The sequence below is a fragment of the Peromyscus leucopus genome, chromosome 1 (genome assembly GCF_004664715.2).
Source record: "Peromyscus leucopus breed LL Stock chromosome 1, UCI_PerLeu_2.1, whole genome shotgun sequence".
NCBI lineage: Eukaryota > Metazoa > Chordata > Mammalia > Rodentia > Cricetidae > Peromyscus > Peromyscus leucopus.
In genome coordinates, this window is record NC_051063.1 from 90677448 (window position 1) to 90700607 (window position 23160).

At 39.9% G+C, this 23160-nt stretch overlaps 1 protein-coding gene across 1 annotated transcript in view; it reads right to left on the reverse strand.

Annotated features, from left to right (window-relative positions):
* The window catches only part of Pde3b (phosphodiesterase 3B), a 144087-nt gene extending 133508 nt beyond the window's left edge, over positions 1 to 10579 (reverse strand). Inside the window, 2 exon segments of the mRNA XM_028875884.2 lie at positions 9551 to 9750; positions 9753 to 10579. Of these exon segments, the coding sequence (XP_028731717.1) occupies positions 9551 to 9750; positions 9753 to 10485 (933 nt within the window). The 5' untranslated portion in view covers positions 10486 to 10579.
* Between the last annotated feature and the right edge of the window lie 12581 nt (positions 10580 to 23160).

Consider the following 23160-nt stretch of genomic DNA (forward strand, 5'->3'; position numbering starts at 1 on the left):
TAAGCCAGTCAGGAAAGGACTACTATTGTTCGATAATTTATATGAAGTTCCTAAAGTAGTCAAATCCGAGACAATAAGGAAAATGGTGGTCGCTGGGGGCTTAAGAAAAGGGAGGAATGGAGAGCTACTAGATTAGCAGGTATGGAGTACTACTCAGTTTGGAAAGGTAAAAATCATTCTATATATAAATGGTGGCTAATGTCTACACAGCTACATGAATGTACTTACTGTGAACAAATTGTGCACATAAAAATAACTGACTATAAAATTAAGCATATTTGACCTCAAGTTAAGTTTAAAAATTATTACATATGTTTGTACACATACATACACATTGAAGCCATCTTGTGATAACATATAAATATCTTCAGGGGAGATTTAAACCCTTTATGGCTCCCTTGTGTCAAGGTCAAACTAGGAATCCAATCTTGAATGCCATATTTAATTTATTTACTTTACAATGGAACAAGTAGCACTTTTAAAGGTCTTAGCTTTATACAGAGGTTTTCTACTGGTTTCCTTACTTTCAACATATCTAGGCTTTGTATTCTAGCACAGCATACATAGCAGAAGTAAATATCTAAGGTCTCTGAAAATGGCAGAAATTCTTCAAGTGAAAGTTGACTTCAATGTCTAATAACCTCACAGGATTTCTACTTTGATCTTTTTGGAGGTATCTTAAGTCTTACAGTTTTTGGGGGTTTTTTGTTTTGTTTTTTGGTTGTTTTTTGGTTTTTGTTTTTGTTTTTTTTCATTTTGGTAGGGCTGGAGATCAAACCCAGGGACTCACATATACAAGGCAACTGCTCTACACCTGAGGTATACATCTAGTCCTAATATTTTCTGATCATGCCAATTCAACTGTAATTTTACAAATTTTTACAAAAGATGTTTTTAAATGTTTGACTTCTAGTCTTTGTCAACTGGAAGTTTTTTGTTTGTTTGTTTGTTTTTTTTTTTAACATGCATTTGTGTGTATGTACAGAGGTACATGTGTGTGCTTATAAAGGCCAGAGGGCAACCTCTGGTGTCATCTTCAAAAACATCATTATATATTTCATTACTCTGGAGCTCATCAATCAGGCTAGATAAGCAGGAGGCCCTAGGGATCCTCCTGTCTCCACCTCTGTAGCAATGGTATCATTAGCATCCACCTCCATAATCAGGCTCTTTAAATGGGTTCTGTGTATCAAACTCAGGTCCTCTTGCTTGTACAGCAAGCCCTTTACTGACTGAACTATCTTTCCAGTTCCCTCAACTTGACTGACTGAGCTATCTCACCTGCCCCCTTGAACTGGGATATTTCTCAGAGGCATGTTCTATACTAAAAATGGTACTTAGCATCTTACAGTGTTTTCCACATACATTTCTAGCTGGTAACAGGGCCCAATACTTAGTTCACAGGGCTGGTAAGCACTTTACAATCATTCTATCTATTAGAATAATCTCTTTTCTAAATCTAAATTACCTGTATTATTTTTTTTTTTACTATTGATGTTAGCATTTCTGGTGCAGAACTTATCTATTTTGGTTGTTAGCACTGATTAGCAACTGAATGGTGAACAGCTTACCTGATTTCACAGGGTCTATCTTATGTGACTTTTCTATCTATCTATCTATCTATCTATCTATCTATCTATCTATCTATCTATTTATTATGTATGCAGCATATACAACTGCAGGCCAGAAGAGGACACCAGATCTAATTACAGATGGTTGTGAGTCACCACGTGGTTGCTGGGAATTGAACTCAGGACCTCTGAAAGAGAAGTCAGTGCTCTTAATCTCTGAGCCATCTCTCCAGCCCTTATATGACTTTTCAAACTCTAGGCTGATTTTTAAAAAAAATCACTTATTTTTATATTTAGAATGAAGGGAGATAACAAGAGACTTTTAAATTTTCCTTGTAAAAGCACAGAGGTAAAAATTTTAGTTTTTATTTTCCTTTAAAATTTAAGCTAAATTGTTGCATACTTCTTGAAGGCTTTCTAACTTGTACAGAAGGTTGGCTGTCTCTTGTATGACAGTCTCATGATACCTAGTTCATACCTTTATTACATCAATTGCCTCATCAAATTATAATTACCACATCATTATATATCTTCTATTATTAGTATGTGATCTCCTTGAAATACTTTGTACTTGCCATTTTAGAATCTTCAGAGCTTGGCATATCCAAAATGGCAAGTCATAAAAATGTTATAGAAGTCTTCAGAAGGAACCAAGCATGGGGACACTTTGATCTTGATCTTCTAGCCTCCAGAAATGTAAGGCTATTTAAAGTCTTTAAATTGCCAGCTTGTGGTACTTTGCTGCTACAGCTCTAGCAATCTAGTACATCCCAGAAATGAAACAAAGACATAAACAAGGCAAATGTATCACAGTTCTACAGGACAAAAATCTGACTGACACAGGTCTCACTGACCTAAGTCTAGGGGTTGGCATGGATTCACTACTTTCTGAAGAAATCTGTCCTTTGCCTTTTCCAGCTTTTTTCCTGGCTAGCTTTCCCTGGCTCATTATCCTTACAACAACAGAACTAGCAGAGGCAAACTAACTGAAGCCTAACACTGCCTTCCTCCAGCACCATTCCCACTGCCCCACTGCCTTCTCTGCTTTGCTTCTCTCTTCTCCTGCTTTGGGATAATTCTTCTGTACACTGTGAATATGTATTATTTTATTGGTTTAATAAAGAAGCTGACTGGCCAATAGCTGAATAGGATAAGGTTAGGCAGGAGAGCCAAACTGAGAATGCTGGGAGGAAGTAGGGTGGAGCCAGGACTAGTGAGCAGATGCAGAGAGAAGCAAGATGGGCATGCCATACTGAGAAAAGGTACCAAGCCACATGACAAAGCACAGATAAGAAATATGGGTTAATTTAAATGTAATAGTTAGGTAGTAACAAGCCTGAGCTTTTGGCTGAGCATTTATAATTAATATTGAGTCTATGTGTTGGTTATTTGTGAACTGGTGAGCAGGAAAGAAAAGTCCACCTACATACTCCTTTTTAAGAACCTATGTGATTACACCAGGCCCCTCAGATAATCCTAGATAATCTCCCCATTTCAAAATCCTTAACTTGATCTCAACTGTAAAGTCCCTCTGCTATGTATATAAGGTAACATAGAAACTCAAGGGATTAGAACACAGGCATCTTTTAGACTGCTTTCTACTCTGCTTATAGACATGAAAGCTGAATATAAATACATATTGCAACCTAACAATTCTACTTCTGCACACACACATTTGTAATGAGAGATAGTAACAAGAATTTTCACAATAACACTTTTCTTAATAGCAAAAAAAATAGGGAAAAAAAAAACCTCAAGGGTCTACAAGCAATAAAAAGGATAACTAAGTTTACTATGTTTCAGCAATGAAATAATACACAACACTGAAAATAAAATACAACTATCCACTTCAACATGGATGTACCTCAGAAATTGTCAAGCAAAATGTGAAGTTATAGAGGAATGTATGCAGTATATTTCTATGTTATATAAATTTAAAAAACAAGCAGGATTACAGATATTATTTAGGTATACATAGCTCACTAGCAGAGTGTCTAAAAAAAAAAAAATAAGCAAGGGAACTAGATACACAGGAAAAATGGGCATATAATGCCTGAGAAAGAAGAATGTGATGAAAGAGCAGATGGGGAAGAAAGGGCTTTCAAAGGAAGCAAGCAGTGACCATGTTACCTATTTTCTTTTGTTTCCCTTAAATCATATAAAATATACAGGCATATAGAGTCCTTTATGTATGACATTTCTCATTTAAAATTTCAATTATAATTAAATACATTTAAAATGTGCTGAACACAAGTTGTATGAAATGCATGTAATGAAGAACTAGTCGAACATACCTCCTAGAAAATCCAATGCTGATAAGAAAGTTCTAGGTTACAGAAGAAGAAAACAAAACACTGGGAGATACACTCTTCTGACTTTTGGTAGGTCTACCAAAATAACAGGCTTCTAACAAATACCTACATAACACTAGGTATGCTTGTAAATAACAAAGTGAACAGCAGCTTGAGGCTATAACCTGTCAAGAAGTACCCACAGACAGAATCCAGCTATCGAAGGCATCCTGGCACACAGCACTCCATCAGCTCACTTCTGCTCTCTACTCTCTCTTCCCTCTCCCCTGTCTCAAGATTCATTACCAGGCTGGCCTGATGGCACTGGAGTTTGAGACTAGCTACACCCTGAAAAGCCAGGTACATAATATGTAAACGTAACATCTTCAAGAGGATTATAATGACCTGATTTTCAAGACACCCACCTAAACTCCCTCCTCCCCCATCTCTCCCATTATTTCCCCCGACTTCCTATAACTAAGGACATTGTTCTTTATTACATAATTAACAATACCTGGAAAATTAACTACAGCTTTAGGAAACTATGACTGCAGGCAGGTCCATGGGCTCTTTGGGAAAAGTACAGGTGAACTAGAAGTCAGTATCTAGGTTCTAGGCCTCACTCACAGCATCTTACAACATAAACTGGAGTCAATCTTCTCATTCTTCTGAGGTTCAATTTCTCTCCCTTTTATGTAATGAGATTTCAATTAAACTCTAAATTTCTCCAATATCATCTATACAAACATTTACACTAAGATATGCTTTTCAGCATGTCTGCTTTAGAAGGGACATTGAAAGCCTGGAGAGTGTACCAGGGAAATAGGCTGACCTGGTAATGTGCTCTTTTTCCTAAAAGAGAAGAGAATGAGAGATGAGCCCCATCACTGGGGAAGTCAGCCTAAGAATGATGAAAACAAACTTCACAGCTTTACTTGTGAGTGCCTTTCGCTCAGTATATGAAAACATGTTATAGAAATGCTACTATCCAATATAATTAAAATATTCTGCCACATAGTCAACTTTTATTCTTATATATGGTCAACTCTGCAACAGTAAAGATTTGTTCTCCACTGACCTATTAAGTACTAGTTATCTGTCCAAATATCTTAATCCTATTTATTTCCTAAAAGAGAACTCAACTGTTAGGAAAGGTAAAAGCAAAGGAAAAAAGTATACAAGCTCACTAACAATAAGCAACCCTCAAATAGCTACAACTAATATGAACACTGGGTAGGTGATCCACAAATCCTAAATTAAAAAATGAATAATAAATAATAATAAATTATATTCATAAATAATAACAAATTTAAAACAAAAAATGAAAAGGACTAAAAGCAGGTTATGAAGGTCTTTGCAAGCAATGGTCAAGGGCATGAACTTTAGCTTGTGTATAATAAAAAGCCGCTAAGTATTTTTTTTAAGAGGGTGAGGACACTAGCCAAGTCTCTATTCTTCAAAGATACCTGGTGGCAGCATATATCCAAGAGAAACAAGAGGAGAAAAACTGTCCTGTTGGCTGTTATTACTAACAAATTTTAACATGAAACTAAAGTGCTCACTGAAGCTATGAAATAAATTTCAAAACTATTAGAATATTATTAAAGAAACTTACAGTGGGTTATGGCTTGAAAATTATTTGAGGACAGTAAATAGTCACACTTTAAAATCTCCTTTTCTTAAAAGGAAGAAATAAAGAGCTAAAGAGGCCCACAGAAATCCACAAAGATACCCCCACAAAAGACTGCTGGCAATGGTCGAGAGACAGCTGGGACTGACCTACTCTGGTGATGGGATGGCCCAACACCCTAATAGTTGTGCCATAAACCCATCCAAGGACTGAGGAATCTGGATGCAGACATTCACAGTTAGGCCCTGGGTGGAGTGCTGGGAGTCTAATTAGCGAGAAAGAGGAGGGTTTATATGAGCGAGAATTGTTGAAACCAAGGTTGGATAAAGCACAGGGACAAATAACCAAATGAATGGAAACACATGAACTATGAACCAAAGGCTGAGGGGCCCCCAACTGGATCAGGCCCTCTGAATAGGTGAGAGTCGATTGGCTTGATCTGTTTGGGAGGCATCTAGGCAGTGGTACCAGGTCCTGGGCTCATTGCATGAGTTAGCTGTTTGAAACCTGGGACTTATGCAGGGACACTTGGCTCAATCTGGGAGGAGGGGACTGGACCTGCCTGGACTGAGTCTATCAGGTCGACCCAGTCCTCGGGGGAGACCTTGATCTGGAGGAGGTGGGAATGGGGGGTGGGCTGGGGGGAAGGGGAGGGGGGCAGGAAGGGAGAGAACAAGGGAATCTGTGGCTATTATGTAGAACTGAATAGTATTGTAAAATAAAAAATATATAGATAAAAAAAAATTTTAAAAAAAAAATCTCCTTTTCTTAAGTCTTCACCTTACATGTGCACACTTTTTTCAAATAAAATTAACACTTTAAATAGTATTTATGAGCATTAAGGCCACAAGATTTTTAAATATTTACCTAACCATTTAGAAAGCCCTTGGCATTTTAGGTATAGAAAAAAATCCCTTACAAACTAACTTTCTTTTTTCTAAAGCGCACACTTAAGTAATGACACATGTAATGGCAGTGCTGTGAGCTGACCACTACTCTCCGAGATATATAACTGAAGAAACAGAAATGCAGTTCAGTTCCCGTCACGACTTTCCTATAGACAACTGATTTTGCTCAAAACTTCCTCTTAGTTGCAGCCTACTCTTGGCCAACTGTAAACTTACTGCTTCTATTAACCCTCCAAAGAACACGGTCAGTAATAATTAGATTTTAACCTTAAATTCCTAAATATGTTTCCAAAAGAGGACCTTACCTAAGAACTGATATAAATACAATATTTTAAAATTACAAATATAATACAAATATTTTACATTCATGCCGTTATTTTCAGCATCGTATCTAATATAACATGCAAAAAGTCAAATATTACTTACTCTATTCTCATGTAAACAAAAACGTTTGTGTTGATTTTGCATTTTCAAGTGTTTTTCAAAGATTTTTAATAAAGACACTTAAATTCTAGAAAATGTTTCAACAATTTTATCACAAGAATGAATTCACTTTTTAAAAGAAAGTTCTCTCCAAAAAATGCAGTTTTGTTCATTTTTCCCCAATCATACCTTGGAAAATATACAGGGATAGCAGGGATAATCTTCAATACTAAAATAAACCTTTTTTTAAAATTATTCATTTGTGAATCCATATGCTTTTATTTATATACTACTGAAAGCAAAAAAAATCACTGAATGAAATTAATTTAGAATCAGAAGATATTATAGAATTCATTTACTGGTACACAGACACAGAGAAGTTCATTGATGTCTCCAAAGTTAAACAGTAAGGCCAAGATTTGATCCTTAAACCTCTGCCTCTGAATCCAGATCATTTTCCCTTATGTCAAGTTTCACCTAAATTCTTATTTTACAATTATCATATATAACACTTGAACAATTAGAAGACTGCTTGATCTTCTACTTCCATAAAAGTACTGATTTCTTAACTTTTTAACATAAAACACATGCAAAAAGCACAAATCCTCTAGAATGTTAAACTTAAAGAACAGCATAAATAAAAATTCTTGTATTGTAATCTTTGCTAGGTTACAAATACCCTTATCTAGAAATGCCCAAATAGTATCACTTTCAGAGCACTGAACAGTAAGTACCCAAGTATAAACCTCTAAACTATTAACATATACTTTAAGACACTCAAAATGTTTTTACTCAAGAGCAGAATCTGAGTAAGGGTTTTCTACTCTAAGAAAATATGCTGTCTTTACAAACACGAATTGTATTTTCTTCTATTACAAATAATAAGTGACATTATCTGGAATAATACCACACTTAAAGGATGAAAAAAAAAAGTTGACTTGATAGCAAGGGAACCACACTAGGAAAAGACTAGAATTTTTCAGTTTACAAAAGAACATACCTAACTGTTCATAACTTACCAACAAATTACTACCAAAATATTTAAACTGTAATATTTGCCTAAAAATTCTCTACAAAAGTGGTGAAACTATGCTAAAAAGGCTTTTCCAACGTTAAAATGCAATCTAGTCACATAAAAGTCAAATATATTCCAATCTAAGAAAACAGCTGACACATCTGATAGACAGGTAATCTTGTAACAAGTTTTCACTTGATAAACATTTTTCTACACATTGTCTACTATTGCCAGTAGTAAACTTAGAAAACAAAAGGTGTAACTGGTTTGTTTTTCCTAGCATCTGGCCAAATAACAACAACACAAGCTGGCCTCCAAAGTCAAGCAAAGTGGTACATTCAGGAACAGGAGACAGAAGGGTCCTCCAGTTGAAGGCCAGGAGAGCCAGACAAGAATACACAGCAAGACTGTCTCAAAAAAGAAAAAGAAAAAAAATCAAGGAGCAGCATAAAAAGGTCTCATGAAACACTACATACTGATACATAGAGCAGTGTTTAGCAGGCCATAAAATCAATGTAGTGGCTCATAGATTATTTTGAAGAGAACACAAAACACAGAGAGACCAGTGCCTCAAATGTGTAAAGAACAAGAAACATTTGTTTCCCATCTACTGGGTCACAGTGTGAAAAATATCACTAATCAGCAAATCTGACAGCTAAGTATATACAATCCTCCATACAGCTGCTACAGTTACTCTCTAAGTTGTATAGAACACACCTCCCAGAACTGAAAAATCTAATCAGACCCTAATGTTGCCACTTTTTTGGCCCTGTATCTTCCCTGTCTGCCCGAATACACGTCTGCCTAAACTAATGTTAATGTCACCCCACCAACACAGTCCTTAGGAAGATCTAAAACAATAAACGTAAAAGTATTTACACTCGGCAAATGTTCAATATATAATAGCTATACTTAAAAGCTCTCTTGGCATGGTACGTGGATTTCCTAACACTATAGAGATACAAGTTCATTCCCTCGTGATGATTCCAATTCCTTCAATAAAAAAAAAAAAAAAATGAAAAAAAAAGAAAGCCTATGGGGGTGGAGGAGGAAATGTTTTGGGCATCTTTCCACACATTACTAAGTTTAAAGGTTAAATTGCTAAAACTTTCTCCTAATTATGCAAGAAATACACAAGCCCATGAGTTAGTCTGTAAAAACTTTTTTAAATTGCATTAGTGTATGCTGCTGTCTATTCATCTAAATTAAGTCTCATTTCTGTTCTTTTAATTAGAAAAACACTCATTTGTCCTCTCAGTTATCACCATTCCTGACAAGCCCCTTACTGTTGAAAATCCCCATAAACACTCTCATGTTAAAGGCTGCTGGTCACCTCCAGGCAGACATCCTCGCTTCAATAGCAAACAGATCAATGGTACCAAAATGCCATGTGTAGGAGCCTAGTATGTCCAAAGTGGGGGTGGTCAACCTATTGAACCTCAAGTCAGTCACCTCAGTCTTGAAAGCTCTCCACCTGCATAAATCAAGTCGGAGAGTGGGCTATTTCACTTCCACTCGCTGATTTAAAAAGAAGAAGAAGAAGAAAAGCCACTGGCTTCTGCTCTTTTAGAGCCCCTCGTACCGGGGGCAGCCTCACCAGCACAGAACATCAGTTCCTGCCCCTTGCTTTCCACCGAGAGCCAACGCGCTTGCAGAGCAGCGCTCCCCTCCGCACTCCTCCCCGCAGCCCCTGCTCGCCCAAGAGCCCCTACCTGTTCTCGGGAAATGCAAGGCAACGACGGTCTCCTGAACATCTTGCCACTGCCATAGTAACCGGCGGCGCTTTCGCCCAGCGACACGCAGCTGGACCTCCTCCGGGGTCTGATCACAGGCACTTTTTCTTCCGCGGCCGTCGCCGAGCGCAGGGGAGGAGAGGCTCCCCGGACGTGGAAGAAGTGGTCCAAGCCCAGGCCAGCAGGCAGCCGGCGCCCCCGACCAGGCACGAGAGCAGAGGCCTGAGCGCGGGCGGCAGCGCCCCGAGGCCGGAGAACGACACCCACCACACCAGGCCGGCGAAGAGCAGCACCAGGACGCCGTGGCGCAGCCTCACGCGGGGTGCGAGCGTCAGCAGCCCCACGCAGCTCAGCACCAGGCACAGCCGGCCCGCCACGGCCGCCGCCGCCGCCGCCGGCTCCCCGCGCAGCCACGACCACCACTGCCACGCCGCGAAGTCGCCCAGGTAGCAGCAGGCGGGCAGCGCCAGCAGCCACCAGGAGCCGGCGGCGCCTCCTCGGCCCGGGCCCCGCTGCGCGCGCGTCAGGAAGCAGGTGAGGAAGAAGAAGGCACAGGCGATGCTGAAGAGCGGGCTGAGGCTGAGCGAGCAGGCGCTCAGCAGCGTCCGCAGCCCGCTCGCCGCGGCCGCCCAGCGCTCGGGCCCCGCGCCCAGCAGCGCGGCCAGGACAAAGGCGGCCAGGGCGCCGAGCGAGAGGCGTGCCCCGGCGCCGAGCGAGGCCGCCGGCGGCTCCACGTTGCAGAAGCGGCAGAGGTGGAAGAAGAAGCCGCGCGGAGGGTCCTGGCGCAGCGGGCTCACGCAGCTCTTCACGTAGCCGTTGCGCAGGCTCTCGGGGGGCGAGGCGGCCGGTGGCGGCGGCGGCGGCGGCGGCGACCTCATGGCTGGCGCGTCCCGCTCGCGCTCGTCCTTCCTCATGGCTCCCCCGGGTCGCAGGGGTAGCCGCTGGCGCTCGCCGACCCCGCGCCCTCCGCGTTCCGGGCGCCCCGAGCTTCGCAGAGCGGTCAGGGCTGCGCCCGCCGCCGCCGCCACCCGGGATCCCCGGCGCGCGGGCTGAGGGGCGGCGGCGTCCGCCTCATGCTGCCTGAGGAGAGTGGCGGGAGGGCCTGGTCTGTGTCCCGGGGCCGCCAGGGACGCCTCTTCTTTTTTTTCCTCCCCCCCTCCTCCCACCTCAGACACCGCTCGGGACAGGAGACGGCGGCGTCGCCTCCACGCTCCCGCGCGCTGCAGCAGTTACCTCACGGCTGCAGCCTGGTCCGTTGGGCGCGCGATCGGGCGCTCCTCCCCCCCGCGGCGGCTGCCCCTGCCGGGTGCGCGCCCCGCTGGCGGCCCCCGCGCGCGCTCCCGTGACTCGGCCGGTCGCCACTCGGGCGGCAGTCGCCCCCGTCAGGATGCGCATCCGGGACCCCGCGGGTGAGCGCGCGCCCGCGGCCCGGCTGGTCGCTCCTGGGAGCCCGCTCCCCCACCTCCTCCCTCGCGTCAGGCTGACTGACTCGGACCCCTCGGGGAGCGCGCGCGCGCGGGGGCCACCGAGAGTGGGACCGCTGCACTTGGAACCCCTCCACCCGGACTGACACAGAACGACTTGCTCTTGGGCAGATGGGAGGGACTGGCCGTAGTCCTGAGACACCCCCTCACCAAGCCCAGTCACAGGCGGTAAGTCACACACGGCCCTGCAAGACTCAGTCAGGTCACTGCGAGGTCTCGGGAAACGGACCCCAAGGGAAGTGCCTAGTGGACATAACGAGGTGAGAGTAGGTTCGTGGTGTGCCATCCGACTGCCTGACTCCAGACATGTGAAGGGGGAGGGTCAGCCAACACCAGGGTCAGGATGAAGAAACTCAGCACTGTTCCATCTGGCCTCCACTGTTTTACCTGGACTCTGGGGGCCCTGCAGCAGCCCCGAGATGATGCCTTCAGTGGCTCAAGAGAGGAGGGCCCCTGGAGAGTGCACTCTGACATCAAGCATATCTTGCTGAGGAACCTTTTTCAGTGAGGCTAAGAACTAATATCCAAGTCCTATGCTTGGTATCCTTGCCACACATGCGCAGATTCACCCTCTCTATCCCTCTACCACAGCCTAGACTTGGCTGTCCCAAAAGTTCTTTCCAAGTAAGAGACTTTTTGTGTGCAACTGTGTTTTCTGGGGCAAAGGAGGGTAGGGGGTTCCATAGTCCTAAGACCACTCACTCATCGATTTAAATCAGATGAAAAGAAGCCAAATAAGATGCTTTCTGTGAAGGACTGATGGAACTGGCCACCTTAGGAAAGAAAAAAGTGGGAACAACACTAGGAAAGACCGACTTAGAAGTGGGAGAAAGAACTTTGCTGAACCAAAAGGACTGTCCTGGAATCCAACCAGGCATAACTGCCTTAGAGAGTGTGAACTGTTTCTCTCCACTGAAATTCTCGCTTCAACTTCATGACAGGCCTGCTTTTCTCAAAAAACTAATTCCACATTTTTCCAGGGAGATGAGAAACCTTAATGTGTGGTAAATCCCACAAACAGGCCTATTTTTCACCAATTAATCTCAGCCCACAGCCATGACCTAAAGCAGACCATTTTCATATATGGACATAGTTCACATACATAATAGAAATCAGTGATGAATTAACATAAGAATTTGACAAACGTGGGGAAAAACCAGAATTTCCTTGGCTTTTCTATGTATTGAATAAAGGAAAAATATTTAATAGAGTGTTCTAATAGTTACTAAATGTCCTAAATGATAAAAATCCTTGGGTCTTTTTTCTGCTAGACAAATGAAAGTGGGGCCTCATTTTAGCTAACCTCAACAAATATGTGTTTTAAATCCTGTAAATAGAAATCATATTTCTCTCTCACACACATACATATACACACAATAAACTGAAGATTAAATAGGAAACTTTGCCTGTATATTTAGAGCTTGTATAGAAGGGCATGGCAAAAGAACATTACTAAAATACCCATTTTAGGTAATTTTTTAAAATAATAAATTATAAAAACAGGTTTAGATTAAAGTTATTGTATTGTGATTTTTAAATCTGAGCTTGTCATCTGAGATAGAATAGACATGGTGATGAAAACAGTAATGGAGGAGAAGCTGTTTCTTGAGTTGGATTCCAACCAGCTATTCATGCCCTGATAGTAAACAAGTCATGGCTTTTAAATAACTCATTCTTTTCCATTGTAAAAGGAAGTAATTTAACTTAGATGACTTTTAAAGTCTTCTAGTTTTGGAAAGCTATAGTGTCCATATTCCAAACTATGGTGGTATCAAATTGACACAACCAACCTTTGAATTATTTGTGCCACCCAATTTTTCAGTGTTGATAAATGAAAATGAAGGTGTTTGTACAAAGAACTGTTGCCTGGAAATAAAATTCAAAGCCGCTTTCACAAAACTTTTATTTTGCAATTCTTTAAACATCTGTTAGCTGCCATCAAAATCTTTGTAGGTCTTAAACCCCAACTTTCTCAGTAACCAACAGATGAAGCACATCCCTCTCTACACCAACCCAGTACCTGAAGATTCTAAAATAAAATGTAAGGCTTGTGACAAGACCATCAGAAGTTTACTTAACAAAAAGAATGAGCTAGCTATGTTTATAATAGCTCCCTTCTCTATTTATAGTCTCTGTCAAAGATTACTAGGCTGCATTTCTTAGAGGACAAATTAATTATTCTTCTGCCAAACTTAAACAACTAATAGATTCCCTTTGTTCTCATTTTGAGGTTCAAGAATCTATGGCCATTATTTGTTGTGACAGAAGACCTAATATATATATATATATGCCTAACTTGTCTTAGCTCTCTCTAGCCCAGCTTCGTTTTACCTGAGTTGGGTTTGATCCCTATCTCTCCACTTTCTAGTGACATGGAATCCTGGTGCTTACTACTCATCTCCTAAGTCATTCTGGAACAATGTAACTCCCTATGTATTATATTGTTCTAATAATACCCAGAGTTGCCGTATGTGCACAAAGGGTGAGAATTTTGTTCTATATCCCTTAAATATAAATCCCTACTACAGTAAGCCACTGATGCATCCACTAACTCTGGAGGAACCCTGCCCTGATCTTCTCCTTCTCAGAGCCTAGAACTGGCCCTAAAAACTAGTTTAGTGCCTAAGGACACTTTTACCATTGACAGATGTTACCTGCCTACAACTTGTGTTTCCTAACAAGCACCATTTGAGACATTCCAGCACTAGGGTCTGCCCAGCTGTTAGAATACCTTCTGCATCTGATGAAACCTCTGGTGCTAGTCACTGATGCATCAAAAATGGTTCTTAGTAAAGCCAAAAAGAGGTCTCATGTTTGGTCTCAACCATTTTTCCTTCTACTCTATCTTCTAGTAACTAATTCCTATCCTTGTGACTTGTATTTTCAACTATTGTTTTTGATAGGATCATTTCCTAACTCTAATACCCAGAAATAAAGACAATCCAGTTCTAGATCAATATTCCCAGAAATTCCTTTCCGAAATCAAATTGTTTTCAATGAATCTTGACTGCTGCACCTGTGGTGATTATTATAATTACAATTGTGGAATGTAACTAGAAAAAAATATAGGACAGGAAATTGAATAAGACCTGGGAATCTCATCTCTATTGTCAGACAAAAGTCGCATAATCAGACAACTCGGGTTCTGACAGCTAAGAGAAACCAGGCATGGTGGTACATGACTGTTATCACAACACTCAGGAGACTGAGGCAGGAGGATCATGAATGAATTCAAGGGCAACCTGAGCTATCCCACACCCTAACTCAAAACATGAAAAAAAGGGAAAAGAAGAGGGAAAGTGAGAGGAATGAAAAAAGAAGAGAGAAGGATGAAGGTAGAGAAATTATGAAGTATTTACTAAGAGGCCTTGGAAAGAGAGTAATATTTACTAGTTCTTTAAAAGATTTTTAACACTGTTCCCTATGTTATCACTTTCAACCATGATTTTCAAACACTTTTCAGGAAAATGTTATGAAAGTGATAGGCTGCTTTTCACTTTGTTTTGGTGTTTGTTTGTTTGTTTGTTTGTTGAAACAGGGTCTCTCTACTGAGACCTGGTTGTTCTGGAACTTGCCATGTAAACCACGCTGACCTTGAACTCACAGAGATCCACTTGCCTCTGCCTCCTCAGTGCTTGGATTAAAGGCATGTGTCACCACGCCCAGCCTTAGGCTGTTCTTTTTTAAATACAAATTTCAGACCACTCAGTAGGTCTCTAGCACTTCCTATTCAGAGCTAAACCAATATGTGGAACCCTTGATTGGAAAAAAAATAATAATAAAGTTGAAACCTCTGAAATACCTAGAAAAGGAATGTTAATTGAATTGAACTTGGAAAAATGAAAAAAAAAAAATCCTGAATATTCTTCCTAAACATAACTTCACAGAATTTAGTAAATTACAGCTCAGATTTTTAGGATAAAAAGATAGAAAGCAATCTGGCACATTTTAAGTATCAAAGAAACCTTCAGAAATAAGTAAATTAACCAGTGTCATTGAGGTTTCAAATTTCTAAATATTAATATTTTCTCTTAAGTTACATTGAACCTTGTAAGATTTTTGAAAAAGTGAGAGAATCTCCAGGTGGTGGTGGCACACTGCTTTAATCCCAGCACTCGGGAGGCAGAGAGGCAGGCGGATCTCTGTGAGTTTGAGGCCAGCCTGGGCTACAGAGTGAGTTACAGGAAAGGCACAAAGCTACACAGAGAAACTCTGTCTCAAAAAACCAAAGAGAGAGAGAGAGAAAGAGAGAGAATGAACATTTACTAACTTACTGAAAAAATAAAAACAAACCTTTCTCCAGTATAGAAAAGATCATTCTGTTTTGAAAATGCAAACAATTCTGTTGTCCAAAGGTTAACAGTATGTTTTTCTTCTAATACCCTTCTCAGAATGGAGTCTGCCTTTTGTTTTTGGTTTTGGTTTTGGTTTTTGGTTTTTCGAGGCAGAATTTCTCTGTGTAGTTTTGGTGCCTGTCCTGGATCTCAAACTCACAGAGATCTACCTAGCTCTGCTGGGATTAAAGGCCGGCGCCGCCGCCGCCGCCACCACCAGCTGGCTGGAGTCTGCCTTTTACTTATTCCTTTTGTTATTTATTTATCAGCGTTATTACAAGGTGGGAGAAAACACGGGGTACAACGGAATCCACTATAAGAGTTTTTATTAGGGAAGGGAAAGGGTGGCTGTGGGTAGGCCTACTGAAAAGAAAGGTGATGGGGGGTAGGAGGGAAAGACAACGCGCTACCTCTGGTGAGAGGGAGCAAGCAGGGATTGGGTAGAGCCTGCTTTTATAGGTCAGCTTGCACATGCATATATGAGCTTATGTAACTACACCACACATGTGCATAGATTACATGATCATGCTGCAAACGGATTACTAGAACGTACGGCCCTAGAATAACTAAGCATTTTGCCTGACTGCTGACAGTGCCTGTGGGGTCATGTGACCCCAGAAGTGGCTAAGAATAATAACACCTTTGTTTTTCAATGTTTCTGTGTATGTATATCCATATGTGTATGCATGTGTGGGGGTATACAGTGGGTAGGGGTACATATGTATACCTATGGAGGCCCAAGATTTACCTCCTTATTCATTGAGGTAGGATCTCTAGCTGACCCTAGAGCTCACCAATTCTAGTCTCCTAGCCAGTTTGCCTGGGGATGCCATCTCCAACTTCCTAGTGCTGGAATTATAGGTTGGAAACTAGGCCTACTGGACGTTTAAATGGGTAGTAAAGATTTAAACTTCGGTCCTCATGCAGCAAGCACTTTATATGTGTCCCCAGCCCCTTACTTTTAATTCATCAAGTATCTATTTGCAGAATACTTAGTGCACTATATTAAAAAAAAAAAAAAACAGACTATAAACAGTTCTTCAGAACTTCCTCAAAGCTACAGCTGTCTCTAGGAAATAGGGCATATACACATAAACTATTAAAAGGTGCAACATATCACATAAAAACTCGGCTACAGCCGGGTGGTGGTGGCGCACGCCTTTAGTCCCAGCACTTGGGAGGCAGAGGAAGGCAGATCTCTGTGAGTTCAAGGCCAGCCTGGTCTACAGAGTGAGTTCTAGGACAGCCAGGACTGTTTCACAGAGAAACATTGTCTTAAAAAAAAAAAAAAAAAAAAAAAACACTTGGCTGCAAGTATTGACAACTATTAAAGAAAAAAATTATTCTTGTCAGAATGCCCCCACTGTGTATCTGTCTCATGTTGTCTCACTGTATCTTCTTGTCTATGACAGTTCTCTCCATACTTCTTTTTTCATCCCTGTCCTTTAATTCCTTCACTTTCACTTCCTCTGTAACACCCTTCTCCACAAACATTTACTATCCCATCCTTAATAGGTGCATTCATTTATTAAGTGTCTGGTCCCTGATAACAAAGATACTGTAATGATAATGCTCCATCGTCTCGTGGAACATAGAGTAAAAAACTACTAAAGATCAGAGGAATAGAATCTTTGATGGAGAGCTGAATTAGGTTCTTTGCACTCAGGAAGGCCAGAGCAAGATCACCTACCTAGACTGTCTTGGGAATAGCATGTGAGGAGTAAGGGTCTGGGAGCAGTTGAAGGAAGTCATGTCTGGGTCAATATTGAAAGGCAAATGGAAGTTACCTAAGAAAAGTAGGGAGAAAAGAGAATCTGAGCAAAGGAAGCAAGTGCAAAATTCTGTACTAATGCAACCCTTGTATTTTTAAGCTAACTCCAAGCACCCTATGCCCATAAAGTATATGGTGGCAAAAAAAAAAAAAAAAGTACGTTTTAGGTATGAGGGGGCTAGAGATGATGCTATGCAACATAGAACTGGAGTTATCATTACTATTTCTTAAATATTTGTGTCGTTGCAATATATGTTTTCCTGGCTATCTCTAAAGTATACTCTTCAAGTATGAAAATTCTCTTTTCAGTCTAGCTCAGTCTCCTGACCAACATAATCTTCATTCTATCACAAGTGATCACTTTTTGTGTTTCTCAAAGCAATTTTTATACATCAGACTTTCAGTTATATGTTCTCTGATATATTTTGCTTCATCAAAGAATTTTAATAGAAATCCCTTAAAAAATTTAACAGAAAACAAGATTCCATATTTTTATAAATATTTATAATATCCATTTTCACAAAATTAAGAAATGGACACTTAAGTTTACCAAAAAAAAATACACACTTATGTTTGATTTAAATTATAGTATAAACTAAATTCTTACAAGAAATGTAGGTGAACTTTAAATTTTTAAATCAAGTGATATTACCTAGATTTTTTTGCTATAAAAGACTAATTCTTTTTGCTATAAAAGACTAATAAAGATTCTAATGCTTGAAATGTTTCCCTTTTTACTTTCTAATTTTCAGAAAAACAATTATATCTATGCCAAGCATTCACTGCTATGAGTTTTAAAAATATAGTAACTGGTAAAGTTCTTAAATATCTAACTATTAATCTGAAATTTCCTGGATTTTTTTTTTTTGCTTTACATCTAAAAGCTCAACCTTGAACAATAAACAGCAATGCAGACTCTTTCCAAGTTTTCCTGCTCCCTCCTTAGACAAGCAGGAGTTTCTTCAACTCTGACTATACCAGCAGACCAGAAGGATCACAGCTGCGACGGTGGCAGCCTACCGTTGACACTGAACTTGTGGTTAATTGTGGAGTTCTGCCACAAAACCACCTCACTACCACAAGCTGGATACTTGCCCAGGAGAGTGACAAACTGCCAGGCAGAGCAATCTACAGGAGGCAGCAAGAGCAAAATGTCTTTTACACCAGACAGCAGTCATTTCTGGATTCCAAACAGAGCCAGCAGTGGAGCACACCAAGAAAACCGTGGGAGTCAGCTTGTTCTGCTAAACCTATTCAAAATTTATTCATGCTGTTTTTGCAAGAGAATTCATCTGATGCATTAACTAACATCATCAATAAATGTGAACTATTGTTTTATAGATTTAACAGGGTGGAATTGAAAATAAAATTATAGTTGTATTATTCTGAACTGCTAAATGAACCACCTATACATGATCATTGCAAATAGAATCAAATAATTTTGTATTTGTATGTGGATGACTAAGCTGTACAAAGCAGCACAGCAGCTCTGAGGATTTATTGGAAAGAGAACGCAGCATGATGTGAGTAAAGAACCTCACTGTCAGTCTACTCTAGTTACCACTTTGTAGCTCCATAACCTTGGAGCTTATTGGTGTCTCATGTTACCTACTTCATCTATAAAATGCCTATGTCCAGCTCTTGGAGTTTTATTATGTATTAAATCAAATGACATACTTAAGGTAGATAACAATGAATAGGTTTTGTGTGTGTGTGTGTGTGTGTGTGTGTGTGTGTGTGTGTGTGTGTATGCACACGCATGTGCATATGTTTATTTTCTTACATCTACCCTGCTCCTTACCTCCCATACTCCGTCAGGACTTCCCATAATCCTGTTAATTCTGAGTTTTACAGATCTCTAGAGTTATCATTACTATTTCTTAAATATTTGTGTTGTTGCAGTATATTTTCCTGGCTACCTCTAAAGTATACTCTTCAAGTATGAAAATTTTCTTATTCAGTCTAGCTCAGTCTCCTGACCAACCAGATCTCTAGATCTCACCATTTGTTCAACTGTTTCTCAAGACCTACTTTCAACTTAATTTCATTCTATGTCTTGTTTTCCTCAGTTCACCATCATATAGATAAATTAACAGCCCTCATTCATCCCCAAACAAATGACACAGGGTTTAGGTCCCCAATTAATAAAAATGTAAAATTAATACATTACTTTCCATGGAATAACCATATGTATTAGCCTATTCTTGTAGGCCTATGGAAACTTATATCACAGAAAATATGTTGATTTGGGGCCTATTCATGATTACAAGGCGAAACAGAAAAAACTGATATTGACAACCCATTTCATCTATAATAACATTAAACATCCTGCAGACAAGAAAATATTTGTGTTTTTCAGAAGTTTATTCATTCATTTAGCATGTACCAGGCACTATTTAGACACTGAAGTTACAAATACAATTAAACAACTTACAGCTGCTTCCCTTGGTTTAGTAGAAGGGAAACTATGTAAACAAGGGCAGCATAGTGTGAAATGCTCTGAGTTCTTAGCAAATACAGTGTGGAACAAAGAGGAGTTCTCAGACGAAAAGATGCTAGCTGATTACTAAAGAATAAATAAAGGATTCCCAAGTGTATAAGAAGAAAGACAAGAATTCAGACGAAGAGCAGGATGTACAGAACTATGAGGGCCATTACAAGAAGTTCTGGAACTGTAAGCAGGTTGGTATAATTTGGGGTGGAAGGAAGGTGGGTGTGGAAAAACACAAGATAGAAATGTGGAGACCAAATGTGGGAAACCCTTTAGGTCACTGTGTAGCTAGAGTTTTCCTGGTCCTGCCTGGCCCACGGTCAGGACAGATTTCTCTCACCCGCCAGTCCTGCAGCTGCTCAGACCCAACCAAGTAAACACACAGAGACTTATAATAATTATAAACTGTATGGCCATGGCAGGCTTCTTGCTATCTAGTTCTATCTTAAATTAACCCATTTCTCTTAATCTATACCTTGCCATGTGGCTCATGGCTCACTGGCATCTTCACATGTTGCTTGTCGTGGCAGTGGCTGGCAGCAGCTCCTTTCAGCCTTCCTGTTACCACAATTCTCTTCTCTGCTTATCCCGCCTATACTTCCTGCCTGGCTACTGGCCAATAAGCATTTTATTTATACAGAGTGATATCCACAGCATCACTGAGAAGTCTGAACAACTTGATTGTATGGATAATAAGGAACTGTTAAAGGTCCCAAAGCAGGAGTAAGGCCTGATCCATTTTAATTGTGCATTTGAGAATCAGTACCAGTACTGCATAGGGATAGTTTGTAAGAATGTGAGGCCAAAGCCAGGAAAATCATTTAAGAAAGAATTACAATAAGTCTGATCAATTCCAAATGATTTAAATGGGTACTATAAAGAAAGTTTTCTTTGTCTAATCAAAGTGACCAGAATAATTTTGTTTTGTTTTGTTTGTTTTTTCGAGACAGGGTTTCTCTGAAGTTTTGGTGCCTGTCCTGGATCTCTGTAGACCAGGCTGGCCTCAAACTCACAAAGTTCCACCTGGCTCTGCCTCCTGAATGCTGGAATTAAAGGCGTGTGTCACCACCGCCCAGCATGACCAGAATAATTTAAAGGTACTAATGGGGATTAAAAAACATTAGAGGAATAGCTGAGAGTGAAAATTACAAGTTTCATTTTAAGCAGGTTGAAGACAAAGGGAGATGTTTCTTGCTGTTAGATATAAGAATCTGAAACTCAAGAGCAATTGAGATTGGAAAGACAGATTGGAATCCTATAGTATATAGGTAGAGTAGATGAAACAAGATCAGTTTTGTTTTGTTTTAACTGTGAAGAACACCAACATGAAGGAATAAGGAACAAAAGGATGACTATGAAGGAAGGAACAATGCCAGAAAGAGAACTGGACAATATAAGTGCTTCAAATCAACATGAGGAAGGTTTGAAAAAGAGAGAGAGAAAGATATGGACAGGAAAGCACCCACCAGAAACTGTTGTTGCTATTATGTGAACCAGAACTTGCATTGTATAGCCCAAAGGCAATTGGCAGTGACTTAAAGAATGAATGCATACTTATGTTGGAATTAACCAAAAAAAAAAATTTAATTCTAAGAAATTACCCAGGAGATAACGTTTTTTAGTTGCTTTGATACTTTTTTTTATTAGTTTTGGCCTTACAAGAATAATTTAAATGGCTTAGTGAAATAATAGTAAGTTGATATACCTCTAGTTTTTGGCTGTATAAAGAAAAAGTTTCCTAGGCATGGTGGCACACACCACACACTTTAAATCCCAGCTACTGATGAGGCAGAAGCAGGAAGAGGACAAGCTCAAGACCAGTCTTGTCACTGAGGGAGACTTTCTCAATTTCTTATTTTTTTAAAAAAAGGCTGAGGCTGCAACTAAACAGTAGAGTGCTGGCTTTGTGCTGCTTGCCTTGTATGCACAAAGCCCTGAGTTCAATCCCAGACCATGAATGAACTTGACAGATTTCTCTGAATGGTATATTCTTACAGGTAAATTTTATAAATTAGCAATAGTTTTATATTCATATTCATGTCTTAGAGATGGAAGAGGACAAAATAGAAGAGTGGGACTACAGTCTTCATAATACAAAAATGAATAGGAATCCCCAACAGATCCGAAAGCCTTTTAATTGAACAATTATCCATCCAGCTTCAAAGAATATGGCAATATGAGCCCAATTCTTTTTTTCATGTACCCCTTTGAAGTCAATGACAAGTCTCCATTTTTTAAATGACTCAGATGAGATCATTTAGCCTTGCTCAATTTTCTTTGCTTAAAATCACTATATTTTCATCACTCTGGTAATAGCAAATAGCCAACTAGATCTACTAATTAAGAGTAAAGTATAGATTTGTTTATTTAGAGAATTTTTTTAATGCTTGGTTAGATAATTCAGACAAAACCAATGGTTTTTTATGTCCTTTTCCTGCTAAATAACCAGGATTAGCTATAGTGCTTCCGTTTTAACCTAACATCAATCTTCACTCAAATTATGCTTGGACTGTTCCCAGTGACAACTCTCTAGCATGGCTTGGTGCTTTGGTAACTATATTAAATATAAGGGAAAACTGAAAAATAAAGACCCTTACATAAATTCAAGGTTTAATACTGTATTTTGGGAATGTTTAATCGTGTTGGAAAGGATGACTAACATCTACTTTAATATGAACAAGACTTTAAACAAATCAAAAATACTTCACAGGCTTGGCTGGCTTTAATCCTTAGCAACCCCCTTCTTTACAGGTGAAAAGGTTTACATCAGATTTCCCCCAATTCTAACTTCCACAATGTTGTCAGTACCAGCAACCCACTCTCTTTAAACAAATACCAGCCAACCAGGAAACCATGAGGTTTTATTGTGCTATAAAAGAGACCAGACATTTCTAAACCTTCATTGGAATGAACCTGACTAAATCATTACTAAAAATAGTTTCAAAATAAATGGTGGGCTCCAAGTTTCTCTAACAATCAAAATTCCTTCATTCTTTGTCAGTCTTGCTCTCAAGTTCTATCTTCTAGAGCTGCCTTTCAGGAAATCTCTCCAGCCACATATTCATAATAAGAACAAAGTTTACATTTCTGTTTTCCAGGATCCAAGAATGGGGGAAACTGCTTTAATTCCCTACATGCATTCACATTTGTCAAAATTCTGTTCTCAATTCTCCAGCATACTTTTGTTCCCTAATTATGACCTACTACTTATTATCATAGTCATAAAAAACCTCAGTTTCACAAATACAATATCACTTTGAAAAAAAATCACATCTCCCTTTATTGCAGTAAGCAAGTATTTGTTAATTTGACCTATCCTAGACACCCTCAAGGAATGTGTATCACATGCAGAACTATGATGTGATGTATGTATGCATGTATGTGTTGAGATGAGCTATAAATGGTTACACAAAAAACACTATAATATAAAATGAATTTTTCTAAAAGACAGCCATATTGCAATAGAAATCACAAAGGAATGCATGAAGTAAGTCTTGAATAGGGGTATA